This window comes from Lates calcarifer, linkage group LG8, assembly GCF_001640805.2.
Source record: "Lates calcarifer isolate ASB-BC8 linkage group LG8, TLL_Latcal_v3, whole genome shotgun sequence".
NCBI lineage: Eukaryota > Metazoa > Chordata > Actinopteri > Centropomidae > Lates > Lates calcarifer.
In genome coordinates, this window is record NC_066840.1 from 10,239,013 (window position 1) to 10,257,831 (window position 18,819).

Here is an 18,819-nt window from a genome sequence, read left to right on the forward strand (position 1 = left end):
AACTGATAGTGAAAATAACAGTTGAAGCTAATTCAGACACTTTAAAACTTTTCCACGTGTAACACATACACAGAGGTTTTGAGTAAAAATATGCATTCAAGCAAACAGTAATTTTTGTAAACTTTATTGTGAAAAATCAAACAGACTGCTAAGATCAATATATATATTGATACAATGTTAATGGCCAGTAGTTCTGTTCAGCTGCAATTGTGATTCTTGAACAATGTTGTTGGAAGTCTTCAGTTCGTTCAGCCCATGGGACAAAGATAGGTGACCAAACCCATGACCTAAAAAAAAATAAACTGCCCTCTCTGAAGTCCTTCTGATTATTACCTTTGTGGTGTATAAAAAGAAAAGACTTCTTACTCTAAAAACTCAAATAAGAAAACTAAAAATACAAAACTTTGGTCTGCTTCCCTTCACTGGCTGCTTCACAAATTCATTTCAGCCACAAAGGGCAGAAGCAATCAGCTGTTTAAAAACTCCAACAACAAAAAATCTACAAAAAACAGGTTAACCTCGCTCCTATTGAAGAGAAATAATATCAACGTCATCAAAATAGGAAAGTTAGCCCAGAACTCACATTTTGTCAGTCGCTTGTATGGTAGCTGAACCTCTGCTCCAAAGGCACGTCAGCTTTAACCTCCCTTACTCTCACATCATACATATACAATGAGAACAACAGAACAAACACACTGACCTTAAATACAGAGTTAATCAAAAACAAAAACAAAAAAAAAAAAAAAAGGAAAACAACTAGACAAGTTTGAGCGTACTGTGTAACAGCGATAAAGGACTTCCTTCATCAAAGCGCTGACTAGCCCCTCCCGGTCTAACCCCTCCCCAGATCAAATGTTCTCTTTCCCCAAAAACAAATCTTCACTGCCCCTCGAAAAAAACCTACACTCTATCTCTGTACGCTGCACTCTGCAGCTTGTACATGTGTATGTAGGTATGTAATGTATACTGTGTGTGTGTACGTAGTGGAGTGGTCTTCAGAGGCTGGTTGTCTTGGGACAGCATTAAGTGAGAGGAACTAAGGGCGTGCTAGTTTAGGTTCGTGGGCCTTCAGTGTCCCAACAGCGTCCTTCACCGCGTGATAGATGATGTTCTTCACCTGAGGAAGACGACAGGAAAAGTCTGTTAAAACAATGACAGACGTGGAAACAATCTCCTGCCTCACACCGATAATACCTCACAAAGCAAAAGCTTAAATGTTTACGTTGTCTAAACAGGAGGCAGTTGTACAAGAGCTCTGTCTATAACATGCAGATGAAAACTGGAAAAATTCTAATTTAAATCACAAAATTTAAGTGAAAATAGTAAAAATCTGAGCAAGTTTTTGATGCTGACTTCAGGTACGTGTGTCAACTTTTCCCACCTACGTACTGGAGAGTTTTCTTGTACTTGGTTATGCCATAAACCAAACCTTTTCTCACTACGGCTGTTATAATGTTCAATTACTGGTGCTTATTATCCAAAGCAACCACCATTGTTCACTGTTCATAATGACATTTCTTAACAGTATTAATCCTGTCAGAAGAATTTTAAGATATTAATCATAGTCAAAAATCACAAACTGACAGTCGTCACTCATCGTTGCTCTACTCTGCTGCCAGCATGCACATGTTTAAAGTACACGTCTGCTTACAAACAGCCTCTGCCTACTGCTCCTCCTAATGGCACCTTCATGTTTTTTAATTCACCTCTGTAAAATGAAAGGTTCAGCCAAACACATGAATTCAAATCTTTGAAAAAATAGATTTAAAAATGAAAACTGCAGGAACACCCCCATAGCTGAATGGTTGGAGCATGTACCACAGAGGCCTGGGTGCTCTGAGCAGCTGGTCCCCGGATCAACTCCCGGTCCAGCCAGACCTTTTCTACATGTCATTCCCCTACTCTCGCTCCCTCTTTCCTAGCTCCTCTCCACAGTCCCATCTGAATAAAGGTGAAAAGCTCCCCCCAAAAAATAAATAAAAACTGCTATTTGCTATAACACAGTTACAAGCTGATCTGAATGCACTGACATTCATTCACAGTATGATATAAATTATATTGGTTAAACTTGATTTCTGCCAGTTCATACAGTTCTATTTAATCACTTTAAGTAACTAATAAAGCCTTATCACTCTTCTTGTATATCAAACCAGGAGATTGGCACACCAACCTGTAGCTTGTCTTCGTGGTTTGTATGAGTAGTGGACAGGTGTCTGAACTCCTGGGTCAGTCTGAAACAGTGCCTCACGTGCTCAGGAGACACAAAGTCCTCGGCCACTTTGATACAGCTGTACAGGTTGTGCACCTGACAGGGGAAGAGCACAGAATGAAAAAATAAGTTACTGAGAGAAGATGAGACGGATGTGAATCTTGAATCATGTAACATTCATAAATCACGTAACAAGAAGTTAGTAAGTTCCTCTCAGTCTGACCTGGTGTGGAGCTCCAGCAGGGATGAATACAGCATCTCCTAAGAATTGTACAATGGCCCAGCCCTGGACACCATATTCTTCATAAAGCCTGCGGCGGAGCCCCTGGTCCAGGTACCAGCTCTGGTCGTGAATGGGGTCGTGGTCTGGAGGGTTTTCTTGACCCTGCTCCTCTCCCACCTGACACAGATATAGATTTTTTTTTTTTTTTTTTTTTTTTTTAATCAAACAATGGCACATCGATTAATCTGAACCATGTGATCATCTTTAGTTGTCGTTGGAAACCAGCTGATGATATTAGAGAGAGAACTTGACTGGCTGCTGACCTTGCGGAGCAGTTCTCTGATCTTCTCAGCGTCTTTGGCAGCGTAGATATGCCAGAGAGCTCCAGGTTTCTCCTTTCCCTCGTACACCCTCCGCTTCGTCATTTCATCCACATCACCCTCCTCGATGGTGGTCATGACCTCTGAGGACCAAACATGAACAACACACACAAACACACGTACAGAGCACCAAAAGGTCATCAGCAGTGTCTCTTTAAGGACAGGATTTTACAGTAGAGTTCCTTCTTTAAGCACCCTCACAACTTTTGCCTCTAAACTGTAATTACTGATGTTTTAGTGTTGCTTAAATACTGCTGTCTTTTCATTATTCCAGTTTGACAACTGACTAAATGTATCAAGCCTCAATTCTAGGACCGTGACGGTCAAGATACACCTACCCATCTTTCATAGCATTATTCTTAAACAACTAAATGAATGTACATCCATCATATTGCTGGCACAGGGCTGTAGTTCTCAACTGGTGGCTCATGACCCTATAATAGGTCATAGGTCCATTGTAAGCGGACAGCAGGCTTGAGTGAGTTTATTTCTGAAGTGCACTTATTTGCCAGAGCTGCTCTTAAAATACTGTTTACACCTGCCTCATGTGGCTGTCAAACATCTTAAGTGGCAGTCCTGTTTTCCCCCAAAAGAACTGTGATAAAGAAGAAAAACAGACACTATTAATATAACCTTTGGACAAACATAGAAATGCCACTGCAGGTGTTGTGTTGGTATTGCATGAGGACACTGTAGATTCCTGAACTTTTAATTTTGAGAAATCAATGAAAGTAGTTTTCATTGATGTTTGGGTTGTGACTACAAACAAATATGGATCATGTTGCTGGACCAGTTGAGAACCACTAGGGCAAAGAAAAGGACAAGTTACAGACTACACAATCACATTTACTGACACAACGTTCACATCCACAGCCTCAGGTTGATTGTACAGAGCAGCTACCAGAACACAACTGCCTGAAAGAGTACTAACCTCTCAGTTCAGTACTGATTTCTGAGTTATTCAGAAAGATGTGAGTGGATGCAAACACATTAATGACTAATGTATTCTTCTTTCACCAGCCAAAGGACATTTATTCCCAGCCCAGTGTTTCTCTTTACTATCTAATCATGTGGCATTTTGTTAAGCGACCAAAGAGCAACCAGAGGTTAAGAGTGTGTGTGTGTGTGTACACAGTCATTATTTTCTAGTCCATTACAAACGATTTCCTCACAAACATAAGTTCAGTTGCCAGGCTAAATCAGTGAGTGTGTATGTGTGTAAAATTCCCTGGTCCTTAGCGGAAGAGGAGGGACCAGTGTTTGGCGACAGAATGTTTATGGTCATATTGTTGGGTGTGTTTCTGAGTGAGAGGAAGCCTGCGAGGAAGATGCCAATTCTAGATGCCCTTCATTCAAACTTTTTTCCCATGGTGTAAGGGACCAGAGCACATGCTCACTGTAATTGTAATTATAGGAGATCCTGCGTGAACTCCGTGTCAATTCACAGAATTGACCTTACTGTACTGACTGAACCCCGAACAGTACAAACACTTAACCCAACTCTGAAATCCACTCAGAAGAAGAAGGTGTAGATCTCCAAAGGGCATCAACATGAATTTTAATACCATCTGTTAGTCATTTAAGGTGTAAATAAAGGTGGCATTTACATACAATTACAGGAGGGGTAACAAAACATGCCGCAGCAGAAACTAACAGATGGGTCCCAGTGCTCTGGCCCCTACTGCACAGATAATAACAGAAGGATGGGGTGGAGGAGTGAAGAAGGGAAGTTAGTCAAGAAGAAGGACATGCTACTGAAGTGATACAATTGAAAGTCTACAGACCTTTTTTTCCAGAGATATCTGCCTCTGTGAATGAGAAATTTTGCCACAATGTAAATGAGTAAGACCCACTGGAGGGTCTTTTCAGGGTCCTGTCTAAGCCAATCAAGCCTGGAGCAACTATAACAGTATATGCATTAGGTTCAGACAAAGCTCTAGACAAAGGGAAGGGATCAGTTAGATGAAGGATGAGCGAGTAATACCCAATGTTTGGAATGAGTCCCTTCTTTTATAATTTATTACATTCTACAGAATGTCTTGGATTTGATATGGGGGGGTGGAGATCAAAAAAATTGCATGAAAAATTGTAAAACAAACAAAAAATATATAAACAGAATAAAGTTATTATGTGTTTTGGGGAGTAAGTTATGTTTTTGTTAACATTTAGTGTGAGTGGGTGTGAGACAAAAAAGATATGGTGTGTTTAAGTTCACTAACCTTGCTCCTGATTTGCCTCTCCCTGAGGGATGCCAACATAGACCATGACATTGACAGCATCAGATACATCCAGATGGAGGTTAGTGGTTCCCACCTTCCTGTCTTCAGTGGAGATTAAGCCTGAAGGAAAGAATGACAGTGAGAGAGAGGATGAAGACAAATACAGATTATAATGGAGGAAAGGGGAAAAAAGATGAGTCAGCCAGTCCCTCTCACCGTAGGCATTGTACATCTTAGGACCAAGGTCAGGACGCACAAAAAAGTTGGGCAGACGGGCAGCAAGGTTTAGACGACCATCTCTTTTTGTGTACTCAGGCAAGGGGAGGTTTTCCATCAGATCGTCAAATCTGGGAAAAGTATGAAAAATCAATCTAATAAACGGCTGACTTTATACAAGTGAGATTAACAAATGTGTTTTGTACCTTACAAATACTTAATGGTTCACAAAAACAATCCCAAAGCATTTTTTTAACAATACAAGAGAAATAACTGGTTCACAAAAATGGTTTTGTATGTTAGTAATACAGCCAAAATATGGTGGTTATTCCACATTTTACAAGTTTATGTTAGCATGCACTTGAAGGTACCAAAATGAGACACAAATTACAAGGATCCTCAGAGAAATGTCTAAATAATACATTTATGAACACAACTGATTCCATGTGTGTAAGGTAACTTGTAAATTATGCAATTTAAAAAATGTGAATCTAATTCTAGCTTGTGAGATATTCATGAATCTCATTTAATTTGTGTATATTGTGTTTCTACATTTCATTTATTTACTATAACTTCAAATAATATACATTATTATTTACAATCAGTGTGTGCAACATATTTTTGGATCCTCACCGTGTGGGCATCATGTCCCGGAAGTCTTCACCCGGAGGCCAGTCCTTTAACTTCAACACCATGGGCTGGCCGTCACTGTCTTGCAGTCGCTCTGCATTCACAAACAAAACTCCACATTAGCTACTGTTTCACTGGCATTAGAGATACATGAGCAATAAAAAAAAGAAACATAGTGGCAGGCACATTAAGCCAAACTGGGTACTCACTGGAGATGACCTGGAAGCCGTCCCAGAAGTCTCGCACCTTCACATCAGAGATGATGGCACAGTTTCTACAATTGACCAGGTCTACATCCTGGTCTCCAAACTCCTCACTGAAGGCTTCAGGCTGCCAGAGATGAGCTTTCAGTCGTTTATGTATCCCTGACACCAACACAGGCTGGATGCAAAAGAGAAGAGATAACGCAGATGAGAGAGAAACGCAGTAAAATCTCAACCCATGTTCCTCCAACAGCTAAATCTCTGCCTCTGCTACATTACATCCTGTGAGTTTAACTAATTGTGGTTCTTACCTGTCCCTGCTTCCAGCACTCTCTGAAGATCTTCCAGTTGTTGCTGTTGCTGGGATCCTGTAGGCAGAGGAGTCTTCCATCACAGAGCCAGGAGTGTGAGGTATGTGGTTCTAAAACACTAAGGCCCATTACTCCATCTTTCCGGCTCCCCAACACACCGAGTTCACCACCTTCAGAGGTCCCTGTGCGACGGCCTTCTGCTTTCTTGGTCTCCACAACCGAGGCGATGATGTGATCCAGGAAGTTTGGGAGGCTGCTCTTCAGCTTGTCACTCTGACAGACAAAAAGATTTTTTGTTAATCAATTATGTACTTGTAATTCGAGGTAAATAATTTTAAGTAAAAGCCTCATCTCTTTTTTTTTTTCGTTTGTTTCCATTTTGGCATTTTCAAATTAAATGTTCTGGTTCATTACTACACCAGTAGATGGCAGTAACACAATTCATAATCAATTCATATCCCTAACTACAGTATTACTACCATTTCAATTATGTCTTTTTTTAGTTGACTTACCATATTTTGAACTTAAAATACAATAGCTAACTTGCATGCAATATTTCGTGTATTATGTAAAAACTTTAACACTGAAAAAAAACAGAGCTATTCTTATGATTTCCTGTTGTATTTTTCTACAGAGTTGTAATCAAAATATTAACATCAATAATAACTTTATTAATCTAGAACTTTTCAAAACAAATTTACAAAGTGCTCTACAAGATTTACTGTTTTCGACAGGACTGCTGATTAGTGTAGCTGTGTACACTTGAACCTCTTCATCATCTTCTACATGGAATAATAAAGGTTTGATACGTACGCCTGCTGAAGTGAAGACAGAGGGGAACGGTACCCCCGCTGTCTCCGGGGCCCTGGGGAAGTTTGCCCGGTCCAGAGTTGAGCAAATCACGGAGACTGGACCCTTCAGGTTTGGACTGGGCCATGCTGGAGCCCAGTAACAGACTGTTAAATAGCTTAGGGCTCGAAGCAGAAGGCTTTGACAGGGCACTGAGTGAGTCCAGTCCAAAGGGAGGCCGACTGTCTCGACTCATCATGGAGCGAAGTGAACCGGATTCTGGAAGAGGATGACAAAAATATGCTGATGCAACTTCAACTTTAAATATTTTGACTTTTCAGATTAAACTGACTCTGCATTGCCTCTTTCCTACTTACCCTTGGTGTCATCCTTGGCTTTCTGTGTGGCCAAGTCTGCCAGCCAGTGCAGAGCGGAGCTGTTGCCCTCTCCCGACGAGCGTGGCTCCTTGGCAGACGACTGAGTGAGGTTACAGGGGGAGGACGTACCACTAGTGGAGTTACTGGTACTGCCCACACTTTCCCCACCCCCACTGTCTGATGGCGCTGCTGCTTGTGTAGTTTCTGTTTTGATAGCTGACCCTTCTCCCTCTGATTTTGGAGTGGTGCCAATACCAGAAGCTGCAGCTGCGAGGCCCCCACCACCACTTGTCGTAGACTGCTGACACAAGCACAACCAGATGTTAGAGCCCTCAAGTTTAACACTTAAAAATGGATAAATGCAAGTAAGAATGCTGTGGCACAACAGTACCTGTGAAATTCCATTGGGAGCACTAGGGCGCACTAGAGGCTTGGTGTGTCGACTGGCACAGGGACAATTAGCCTTAATACCCCACTTGCCTCGCGCTGAATGCACCATGTCCCCTATGTTGTAAAGAGCTAAGAGAGAAAGGCAAGTGAAATCATTACAGCTCTTATTGTGTCAATAAAAGATCATATTTAATACACGATGCCCATGAAGTGGGGATTTATACAAGTCAATGATGGAGTTACCTGTCCCAGGTATAATCTGTGTAGGCATGAGGTTCTGTGGCTCATGAGGTTGACCTTTGGCACATTTCAACCAAGAGAAAACCTCATCCTCAGGACCCTCATCTACATCTAAAGGAAAGAACATATTGAGCTGCATGTTTCCAGTGCGTAACACGTCAAAACACATCTCTAAGTATTAACAAGTTAGGTTATTAAACTGGTTGATTTAGCTCTCAAGTTTCCCAAATGTTGCTTCAATGGCTTACCCTCCCTTGGCCTGTTCCTGCGGAGCCGATAGCAGTCCAGGCACACTCCAAAGCCACACTTGCGACACACCCAGTGGATGTTGAACAGGGTGGTCTCACACACATCACACATTTCTCTGACGCCTCGCACTGCACGTTTCCACGCCACTTTCTCTGAACGACAGGCCAAAGAGAAAAAAGATGGATTATATACACTGATACTTCTGATGGGTTCAGTGACAAAATCAAAAGGCGAGACAAAATAAGACACTAAAGGTGAAGAAAACATGGGGTCAGAATATTTGACTCTGTACTCACGGTGAGGTTCCACCATCATCATGGCCTCCTTCTCAGACATGACCAACTGGCAGAACTGGTCTCCCACATTGGCCAGGATGTACTTGGATGTATCGAGGTCAAGCCCCTCTTGTACAGCTGGTGCAGGTAGCCACAGACCCATGGCCATGGAATCGCTCTGTTGAGGACTAAGGAAGCCTTCCACACGGAGTACACCTTTACGAGTGAAAGCCAACCTGGTCACAGGAAGAAAAAAGTTAACTGACTAACAAATCATCAGTTGATGATCATTGTGCCCTCTGTCCTGATAACTTTAATTTATGACACTCAAACACTCAAAGGGAAACACTGCTGCAAATACAGATGTATAATCCACACCTTCTGAAGTGGAAGAAACGACAGGCTACATTTGGGTCATCTTCGTCATCGCTGTCTTCAGTCCGTATTCCGATATTTACGGTAACGCTCCAGGCGGCACTCGCGGCACTTGTGCAAGTGTGGGGCCACATTGATGCAGGAACCATCTTGCAGAAATGACTCACCAGACTGTTTCAGCCGACGCACCTTGCTCTGGTCCTTTAACACAGACTGGCCCACTGGAGGGCACAATTTAGTGTTAATTCAGTATCTTAGGTTAGTACCAAAATAACCTCAGAGAGCTCTGAAGAGTGGACAAAACCTACCTTTGAAAGGCTTGTTACGTGGACGGCTTTTAGAAGCCCCTTGGACCTTTGTTTTCTGCAACATGGCCCCATCCTTGGCAGGGTGTGGTGGCCCTCCTGGGATCTGGCCCTTCTCAAGGCCCTCCTCATTCTCACTCAGGTCTGACAGGTCACTGTTGCTGCTGGAGTCAGAGTCACGTTTGGACGACTGGCCTCTTTCCTCTAGGGTAAACTTTTGAGACTGGCTCTGGTCAAAGGGCACAGGCACTTCCTCCATTCCACCAGGGCCTGTGCTTCCAAACATGGGGCAGCCTGAGGTGGATGTGGGCATCTCCCCAACCTCTTGCTCCTCCTTCGCCACATCCTCTTCACTCTGTGACCTCTGAGACGAGGCCGGTGCTGGAGAGGATGAAGAGCTGGGTGAAGCGGCTGCCGAGAGAGCTGGGAAAGGGGAGGACAAGATCCCCTTAGGTGGCTCTGCCATAGTGAAGAGGTTTGGCTTGCTGTCCGAGGCAGGACCCAGAGTCTGTGGCTCAGCCCCACTGAGTCCAGCAAAGGGTGTGTGGGAAGTTTTGTCCCCATATGCCAAAAATGGATTAGAAGGCTCTTTGGACGCCTGTAGAAAAAGGTTCTGGTGGTTATCTGAAGTACTGAAACCAGGCTGGAGCCCTAAACCCCCCGTAGAAGGTCCATTATTACTGCTCTTCTTAGAAGCAGTTTGGGCTCCAGGGGCTGCAGTCAGGCCACCAATACTTAGACCAGAGCCTCTTCCTCCTGCAGAGCCACCCAGGCCCTGGAAGGCCGATGACGGTTTGTTAAGCACGCCATTTCCTGTCGGATGGGTCTCAGGGACTTTGGGCTGCTCAGGCTTTTTCAGCCCTTCAGCAGAGGATGCAGGCTTGAAAAGGCTTGGGGGCTCTTTACTCAGGCTCTCAGACACTGCGGTGAAGTAATTGGTGTCCTTGGACTGGGTCTGCCCAGCAGTTAGGCTTGGGCTGGAGCCAGAATTCTGGGTCATGCACTGGAAAAACAAGTTTTGGTCTTGCTGAGATTGAGTCTCATTCTTTGCTCCGCCAAAGCCGAAGCCAAAAGGCCTGGGATTGTCCTGGGAAGCTGTGGTAGTGGTAGGAGCTCCATTGGTCTGAGAGGTAACATCTCCAAATACAGGAGTAGCGGGTGCAGCCTGGGGTAAATGAAAACCCAAGGCAGTTTTAGAACCCTGAGAAACAAAACAATATGGTAAAGTAAAATGATACTGACAACAGAAACAATACTACTATACTATGTGACATCACATAACAGTACTGATCATATCGATTGTCTTACCTCAGTCTGGCTTCCCCAGTTTGGGGCTTTAGGACTAAAACCCACAGAGGCAGAAAGTGCCACACTAGGGCCACTGTCATGTGACCAAGAAATGGTGACAGGGCCCGGGGAAACAAGAGCAGCTGTTTTAGAAAAGGCTGACTGGGAGGCCTCATCTCGGTCTGGCTGGGGGGATGGGGAGGCCTTGGGGGCAGGAGCACCAGGAACCAAGCTTGGCATCTGGCCTAGTGAAGGGAAAGATGTGGTGGAGAAAGGGAGAGGGGGCTGGTTTGAGGGGAGGGGGAGTGGGGGTGTGAGTAGTGATGGTAGTGGAGTCCGCTGCCCCTTGTGTGGAGAGTGAGCGGCCATTTTCTTTGACGTGGGCTGGGTAACGAGGAGGAGTAGCATTTGATTGGTCCATCTGGAGTGGGGAATTGGTGTTGGGGGATGACACTCTGCCCTGAGGAAAGGTTCCCTCTGAAGAGCTTCCATTTTTGGTTGTGCTACTGACTCTTTCGCCAGAGTCTCCAACCCAGATCCCCATCCCTTCCGCGGGGGGTTTGTTGGAGTCGCCACAGTTCTGTGCATCAGCTCCTGCGTCTCCTGCTCCTTTAAAACGCTTCAAGTTTAAGTCATCCTCACCTTCGGAGGCAGTCCTACGTCTACGTCCACTATCACCCTTCATTGTTTCACTGTCCTTCCTTCGCCGCCCATTTTTACCAAGCTGAAAAGGGGGATAAAAGTTAAAAAGTAATTATACTGATATATTTTTAAAATATCTAAAGCTAAGACATATACAGCAGAGTACAATCAATTATAGAGTACAGTAAGATTTCTAAAATGACAGCCTCACCTCCTCCTCTGTCAGCATGACATGTATAACACGAGGATCCACCATCTGATTTTCTTCTCCCTACAGCAAAAAATGTGGTATTTAAGTGGCATCCTTTCACGCCATGACCAGAAGGTATGCAAGCAAAACATCATCATTTACCTTATCCAGGGTAATCTCCATAAGGTGTGAGATAGGGTCGTGTTGTGAGACCAGTCCTGAGGCCCAGCACTCCTCGAACTCTGGCTGGTACACTCGAACCCTGCGTCCTTGAACAGTGTATGAACCTGAGGGCAGGAACAGCGAGAGAAATACAGGTTACATTCTGGCAGATTTAAAACATAGGTAGGAGATGTAGACAGTAAATTAAGCCTGGGATTAGTTTTGTTTGAAGAGTGAAAGCATCACCACCATATCTAAGCAGCATCACCTCTGCACTGTGCCACAGTATCCACAGCCTGTGACACCTACTGCAGTTTTTTTTGTTCATGTTTCCATTGGATAAGTGAGAAATGAAAACTGGAATGAAAATTTATTTAAACTATTTAACTTATTTAAACAATACTGTTCAGAGTTTATTTGAATATTGAATTTTCAGTTCTTGTTATCAATCACTGTACAACAACAGATCACCACTGTTTTTATTTTAAATCAATCTGAGACAAAAGGTTAGTGTTTTGAGTGATTAAATATTGCATTTATATAATATTCAAAAGTTGTAAAATTATCATCCAAACTTAATTCATGGGTGCATATACAAAAAATGCTACAGAAGATGTGAATCTAACACACAGCAGCTGGAGGACATGATCTCTCTTCAATCCAGTTCATGCATACTTCACATAACAAGTCCATAAGAACAAAGATTGGAAATTTGCACCGAGATTAAAGTCTCTCTGTCAGTCATTTTACAGCAGCATTACATGACTGTTATACTGTTAGTTGATATCAGTGCGTTACCTCTGTTGCATACTGCGTTTACACTATGCTTCATCAACAACAATTTCTGAAACAGTGACTTTAAGCGACTTGAAATCAATGGACTAAAAACAGTGATTTACAGTCACTGCATTAACTGCATCTAATGACAGATGCCAGGTTCAAGCACTTCAAATGAACAGTGACTCCAATTTTGCTAGTTTGAGCAGGTGCCCAAAATAAAACCATTACATAGAAAGAACTGCTCAGACAAGGCACCCCATAGAACACACAGAGATGATAGAGGAAAACAACATAAAAACTGGTGAACGTGGAGTCTTACCCTTCCTGAAGATCTCCTGCAGTTCAAAGTCAGTACTCCAGCTGGATATGGCAGCCTGCAGGGAGGGCTGCTCCAAAAGCAAAGGATGTCTAATGTCTTTATCAACCTGTACAAGGACACAACATACACAGTTCTGAAATTGTAATAGCTGTGCAACAAAAATGTGAAACTTTACGCTAGAATATTACATGAAAAAAATGTGTTGCAGGTAACAGTTATTATTTCACTGGTTTACTGTGTTTGTTTTTTAGTTCTAAAAAATTCTAACAAATGCAGGTGTTCACTTATCAGTCATAAGAAACAGAAAACAAGCAAAATCCTATCAGAGAAACTGAACCAGAAAAATGATTCCATTGCTTTTCATTAAATATCCAAAATAATTAACCCAAAATTGTAATTAGTTTTCTGTCAGTCAACACTACTAAATGATTAACAAACACTGTAAAACACACCTCAAACCTCTGGACAGTTTTGTTATCAGGCAGGAACTCAAAATTCTTGTTTCCAAAATACTCCACGGGAACCAATGATCCTAAACCCACTCTATCCACCAGGGAGCGGAAGGCCTGAGGAAGAAGACAAAACCATTTAACGCTTTGACCCTGTAGAAAAACACTTAATGTCTGTTTTCTATTCTTCAGCAAAAGGACAAGAAGAAAATGACTGCTTTATATGTTTTTTCTGCTCATAATACCCACATGAGCACATTAACTCATGACATAAGCTGAAGCACAAGCACAGGCAAATGGCCATCTGCACTGGGCAAACAACGACTCAAAGTGGAGGGTGAGCTTGAGCTGTGACTACGACTGTGAGGCCAGTCTGGGAGGGAAGGGTGGGCTTGGGAAGTAAAAGGTGCCTGTAGTTCAAATGAAGGTCTAGTACAGGTTCTGACATGAGAGTGAGGGAAAAGCACAAATTTACATTTTCAAATTAATCTCAATGACCCAGAATTTCAAATATGTGAACACATACCACATCAGTCACAACAACAATTATCCGATTTCTTTTCTATTTATTCCTACATATAAATTTGACCTAAAAAAACACCATCTTAAAATTTCAGATTACAGTGTGTTATTTTTCCACAATTACATATTCACATTAGGTAGGTGCAAAAATCTAAACTGATCCATTTGTCATGGGGATATTAAGTTGCCCTCTACCTGCCCCAGTGGCAAATGCTTCTTGTCCATGGGAGTAACAGAATTAGCTTTTTTCATCATTTACATCAACTTCCTGGAAAATGTTGATGATTTTATCACTTAAAGCTAGTTAGTAATGGTCGAGGTCCAAACTTGAGAAGTAACACTTAAACTAAAATCTTAAGTTATTGAATACAATCACGGTTGCCAAACAGGACTGAGCCTGTCTGGGAGCCGCGGTTGGTCTTGTTCTGATGCCCCACTTTAACAGGCAGGCTTGATCATTCCAAGGCTTGACTTGGATGCATAACGTAGACATTGTTGCTCACATCTGCTGTCCCAATGATCACTCACCAGAGCAGGCCAGGCGGTAGCTGAGGCTGGAGCTCCAGTAGTCCCTGTACCATCGCTCTGATTGGCCCAAACAATGGAGTCTTCTACCAACACAGCTTTCACTCCTTCATCATACACCTGCACCCAGGAACAACGCTGCGAAGCATTCTCAAACTCCACAAATACCTGCAGGTGGAGAGAGCCAGAACATAAGCATGAAAACTTTAAAGTTATAACAGGGCTACAGTTACTGTACTGAAGTGCTACCTCAGAAGCTGAATGACCTTTTCATAAAATCTGACATATTTTCTTTTATAATAGACAGAATTACTGTCATTGGACTGGTGAGCTTCTATCTGTCAGTGCAGAGAGCGACACAGATCCTCTTCTTAGACCATTCGACGAAATTTAGTCAACCAGCGAAACAATTCCTGTGTGTGGCTGGAAACAACTCCTTCTGAGAGCAGTTCATAACCGTAATGATACTTGTCATACTAATACTACTCAGTTTACTGAAATAAAAGTACTAGAAAAGGTGAAAGTCCAGTCTGTATCATTTCCTCTGTCATGCTGTGCTTTTTGTAACAGTATGACAGAATCTGTCTACATCGATGTTAAGTTTGTATGTGTCACTGGTACAATATGATCACGCACAACTTTGTCTCGTGTCCATTTGATACAAATCAAGACTTCAGAGTGGCTCTGTACTGCTTGAGCTGGATAACACACTTCATTTTTCATAGAACTGGGACATGACTGACTGGCTCATACTAACAGTCCCTCTGGTAGGATTACAAGGAGGAGTGCCTGTCAATCATTAGTTATCCTGCTACTTTTGTTTAAAAGAAAATGTTGATGATTAAATTGCCTAAAATAGCAGACAACGAAGCAACATTCAAATAATGGCATCAAACATAAGAGTTCACTGTTACTGACTTAAATAAAATAAAATATTTGTTTACTAAAAGTATTTTTTTATATTATGTTTATACCTGTATTCTGGTTCTTTTCTAAATGGGCTCTTAAGTGTTATTTAATTTGAATTAAGAAGGAAGCACCAATTAGTCATGAATAGACTGGGCTCAGTGTTCCTTACAAATGCCTCAGTTGGTGGTATCTTTTTTATTTATGAACCTTTCTGCCCTTTCTTGACTGTGGTCCACTGAGAAGCCCCATTAGAGCAGTTTGGGGGTTAAGAAGTCCAAAGACTTTCGGTAAGAATATGCATTACAATAACCCTGTCTCTTTACGCAAGATATTTTGGTTATGCATCCTCTTTTCTGTGTCAAAATAACAGAATAAAACTAGTATGCACCGATTAACAATGGACAATCTGACTGAACAATAAAACTCCTTAGCCAACATTCTGAAATTTCCATGTGTAGTTGTTCATTTTAAACTTCCCATCATACACACCTTGGCTCCCTGTGTGAGATCTACACCACTGACTTTTATCACACTTTCTGAAGACACCATGACACCTCCTATTTGTCTCGGTTGTAAAGTTGATAGTGGAGGTTTATTATTTTGTGGACTTGAGTGAAGTAAAACACCACAGACACCGCTAAGATTTTGACAACAGCTGTTTTATGTCATAGAACAAGCTGTGAGAATGATTGGAGAGCGCCTAACACCCACAAATCTCTGCTTCTTGTCAAATCAGATTTCTTTAAACTCAGGCTGCGAATTTCATGTAATGTTATTAACACCACTGATGCAACTAACTAGTCAATTACCCACCTGCTGAAGATTTAAAAGGAAAAAGAAAAGAGCTTTAGAGTAAGTCAGCGAGAGGGAAAAGTTAAATTGAAGGTGTTGGTACTTATTTCACTGAGCTAAAGCTGAAAAGCTCCAGAAAAAAACACTCTGAAGGAAGCAAGCTTGCAGAGATAACATCAGGCCAACTGCTAAACCTTCAGGTACTGATTTGCTGCTTCTTTCCACTGAACACTCTCTCTTCTGAGACATATTTTCTCACTTACCTGTAGTGGCTATGCTACCATGCAGATAGTTCAGATTTTATCCACTGAGGTTAAAAGATATCTGAAATTTTTATCTCCACCCCACTAAAATCGCAATGTACAGATTACAAAGGAACTATGTCTTAAGTAGAATATAGTTACAGTGAAAACTGTTTACACTAATGTCTGTGGATTATCAAGAATAACCAGGCCATAATTTGTCAAGAGAACCTTTGCTGTTGTTTTTTTTTTATTTTCATTTCTTTTTTCAAGGCTGTGCTCATCACATTCCTTTCAGTGATACCTGAAAGACTTGAAAGTATGATAAGGTGTTGGCATAGCCTTAAAACGAGTGAATAATACTGAATCAAACATCCTGATATTCCTTTGCCATATCATATGTCCACATTAATTAGGAGTGTAACAATGTTTTCTTACACAATACTTCTACTGGTAATATTTTAGGGATTCTTTTCCATTAAAAAGCTTCAGGTACTAACATTTGCTCTGACATGTATGATAAAAACTATTATCAAAACTTATTAGCAGTGAAAGCGATACCTAGTGTCACATTAATGCATTGATATTTCTACATAATCATCCTAGATGTACACAAAACACACATAAAAACTTTCCTGACAATAATGTGTACTGCCCTCTTCTTCACAAGCCACTGCATCAAGTCTCCCAATAAAACGTCTTCAAAAGTTTTAGCACATTAAAAAGTTTTTAGTTTCTACAGGTCCCGGTTGTCTTGCTGGTTATTTGCCAAGCTCTTGTAAGATCATAAAACTGGAATTTGCTCTGAGATTGGGCCACATTCAGGAGGGTGGTGGGAATCAAGGTAGCAAAAACAGCCCATAAAATCCAGCTTTATTTTTTTAACATAAACACAGGATTTACTCCTTGTGACCCATGACAAACTCTATATACGCTGTACAGCAAGGTAATTAAATGAATTTCTAATTTACTGAGCACAGTCTTACAGGTCTTTGTTTAGTTTGGTTTGATGAATTAAAAATATGTTTTGTGAGTAGGAGTCTAAGAGAGAGAACCTGTTTTTGACTCTACACTTTCACCCTGTGAATCAAGACGTCCTCTTGTGTCACAGAGGGAGAATCTAAGTTTGACAGTTTTATTTAAGTCTGCTTATTTCCAAGAAATAAGAAGTGCACTTGTGTAACAACCAAAATTACCATCGCTGATTATTATTCTTTAAAAAAAAGGACTTTGCTTAATAATACAAAGCCAAAGTGGGCACCTGCAACTCCTTCCTTACTTAGATGATGTTATTGATTGAAGTCTTGTACAAACCAAGTGTTTAATAGCCTGCATTTTAGTGTGTACTTTTATGTAGGTCACCCACCCCCAATTTTTGTCTTCTACAAATCTCATTCAAAAGTCCCAGCAATTCAGCAGCTATAAACAAAACAAAGCTTGTGGATATTACTTCAGTTCTTTCAAGTTTTCATTAGTTTACAAACTTTAACGTTAGTCTGAACATTTAACAATCTTTAGCTCACAGTTAAGTCGGAGAAATCCCTGGTTCACCCTCATATGAACTTGTGAGGCCTTTAACTAGACTAACGATGGGAACTGACAAGCTAATGCTGTTATTCGCTGCTGCTTTACACAGATTTATAACAATGTCGTGATCGTTTAATTAGCTCTAGCGTAGCTCTGCTTTGCAAATTATTGCTACGAGGTGACGAGTAACATCACTGGAGCTGAATGTCATTGGTTAAAAAGCTAAAAAGCGAACAAAGCAAAGGCCAGAAAATCCCCGGCCTCGAGTTTAGCTTCGCCTCACTGCCTGCGACTTGTAGCTAGCTAATATGTGCCTGAGCTAACGTTACCTGCCGACAAATGTACCGACACTTACGGGTAAAAACAAGCTCAGTAGAGCAAGAAAAAAACACATGCTTAATGGTTAGCACACACTTTATATACCTATTGTAAGGTATTTCGCTATGCAGTCCGGCATCACTCATATGTAAACACTGACCGTCAGCCCTGCAGCAGTGGTTGTTGTTGTCGCCTCTCCTCCGCTAACCTCCGGGGCGGCCAGGCCGATAACGCTCACTGCCCGCACCGTCCCCCGGAGCCAGTCCCGGGCCCAGGCAGCCTGCTCCGGCTCAGATCCATTCGCGGACCTGCCGTCGTCGAGGAGCAAAAGCAGACGCTTCCCTATCAATTCGAGAGAGTCCTCCATGGTTTGCTCGCAAGCTAGCTGCCTTTAGTGAGCCACCATGAACAGTGTTAACTTCTCCGCCTGGGATGTAAACTCAACTACGGCAGAAGACGAGCATGAAATAGCTGCAGCGACTTTGCATTCAATGTTAGCGCACGAGAGAGCTCGCCTCACCCGTTGCACCCGCAGGCACGCAGCGGCGGACCGGGTCACGCCAGGAATTCACAGAGTCGAGATGTTATTGTCCTCGGTGCTAACGCGACTATCCTGCTCTGTCCGCCATTGAGCCCTGCAACAATCAAACGCACTCCTCGTAGACAGGCAGCACTGCGGAGAGAGAGCGAGTGCATGTGGAAACAGCGCCCTCCAGAGGCAGGTTTATGGACCAGCGCTCACACCGTGCGCTCTGTTTGATTTA

The 18,819-nt window shown here is 42.2% G+C and overlaps 1 protein-coding gene across 1 annotated transcript; it reads right to left on the bottom strand.

The window, feature by feature from the left end:
* Positions 1–108: 108 nt before the first annotated feature.
* kdm3b (lysine (K)-specific demethylase 3B) lies at positions 109–18,805 on the bottom strand. Its single transcript, XM_018699574.2, is given in 28 exon segments — positions 109–1,117; positions 2,171–2,305; positions 2,433–2,609; positions 2,756–2,895; positions 4,597–4,620; positions 5,032–5,151; positions 5,248–5,378; positions 5,881–5,971; positions 6,087–6,258; positions 6,392–6,664; positions 7,205–7,240; positions 7,242–7,459; positions 7,558–7,855; positions 7,949–8,076; positions 8,191–8,298; positions 8,436–8,588; positions 8,733–8,947; positions 9,090–9,148; positions 9,150–9,307; positions 9,395–10,592; positions 10,700–10,954; positions 10,956–11,402; positions 11,532–11,591; positions 11,673–11,797; positions 12,772–12,877; positions 13,224–13,337; positions 14,271–14,435; positions 18,216–18,805. Coding segments are annotated over 28 exon segments (5,394 nt in total). The 5' UTR covers positions 18,423–18,805; the 3' UTR covers positions 109–1,036.
* Between the last annotated feature and the right edge of the window lie 14 nt (positions 18,806–18,819).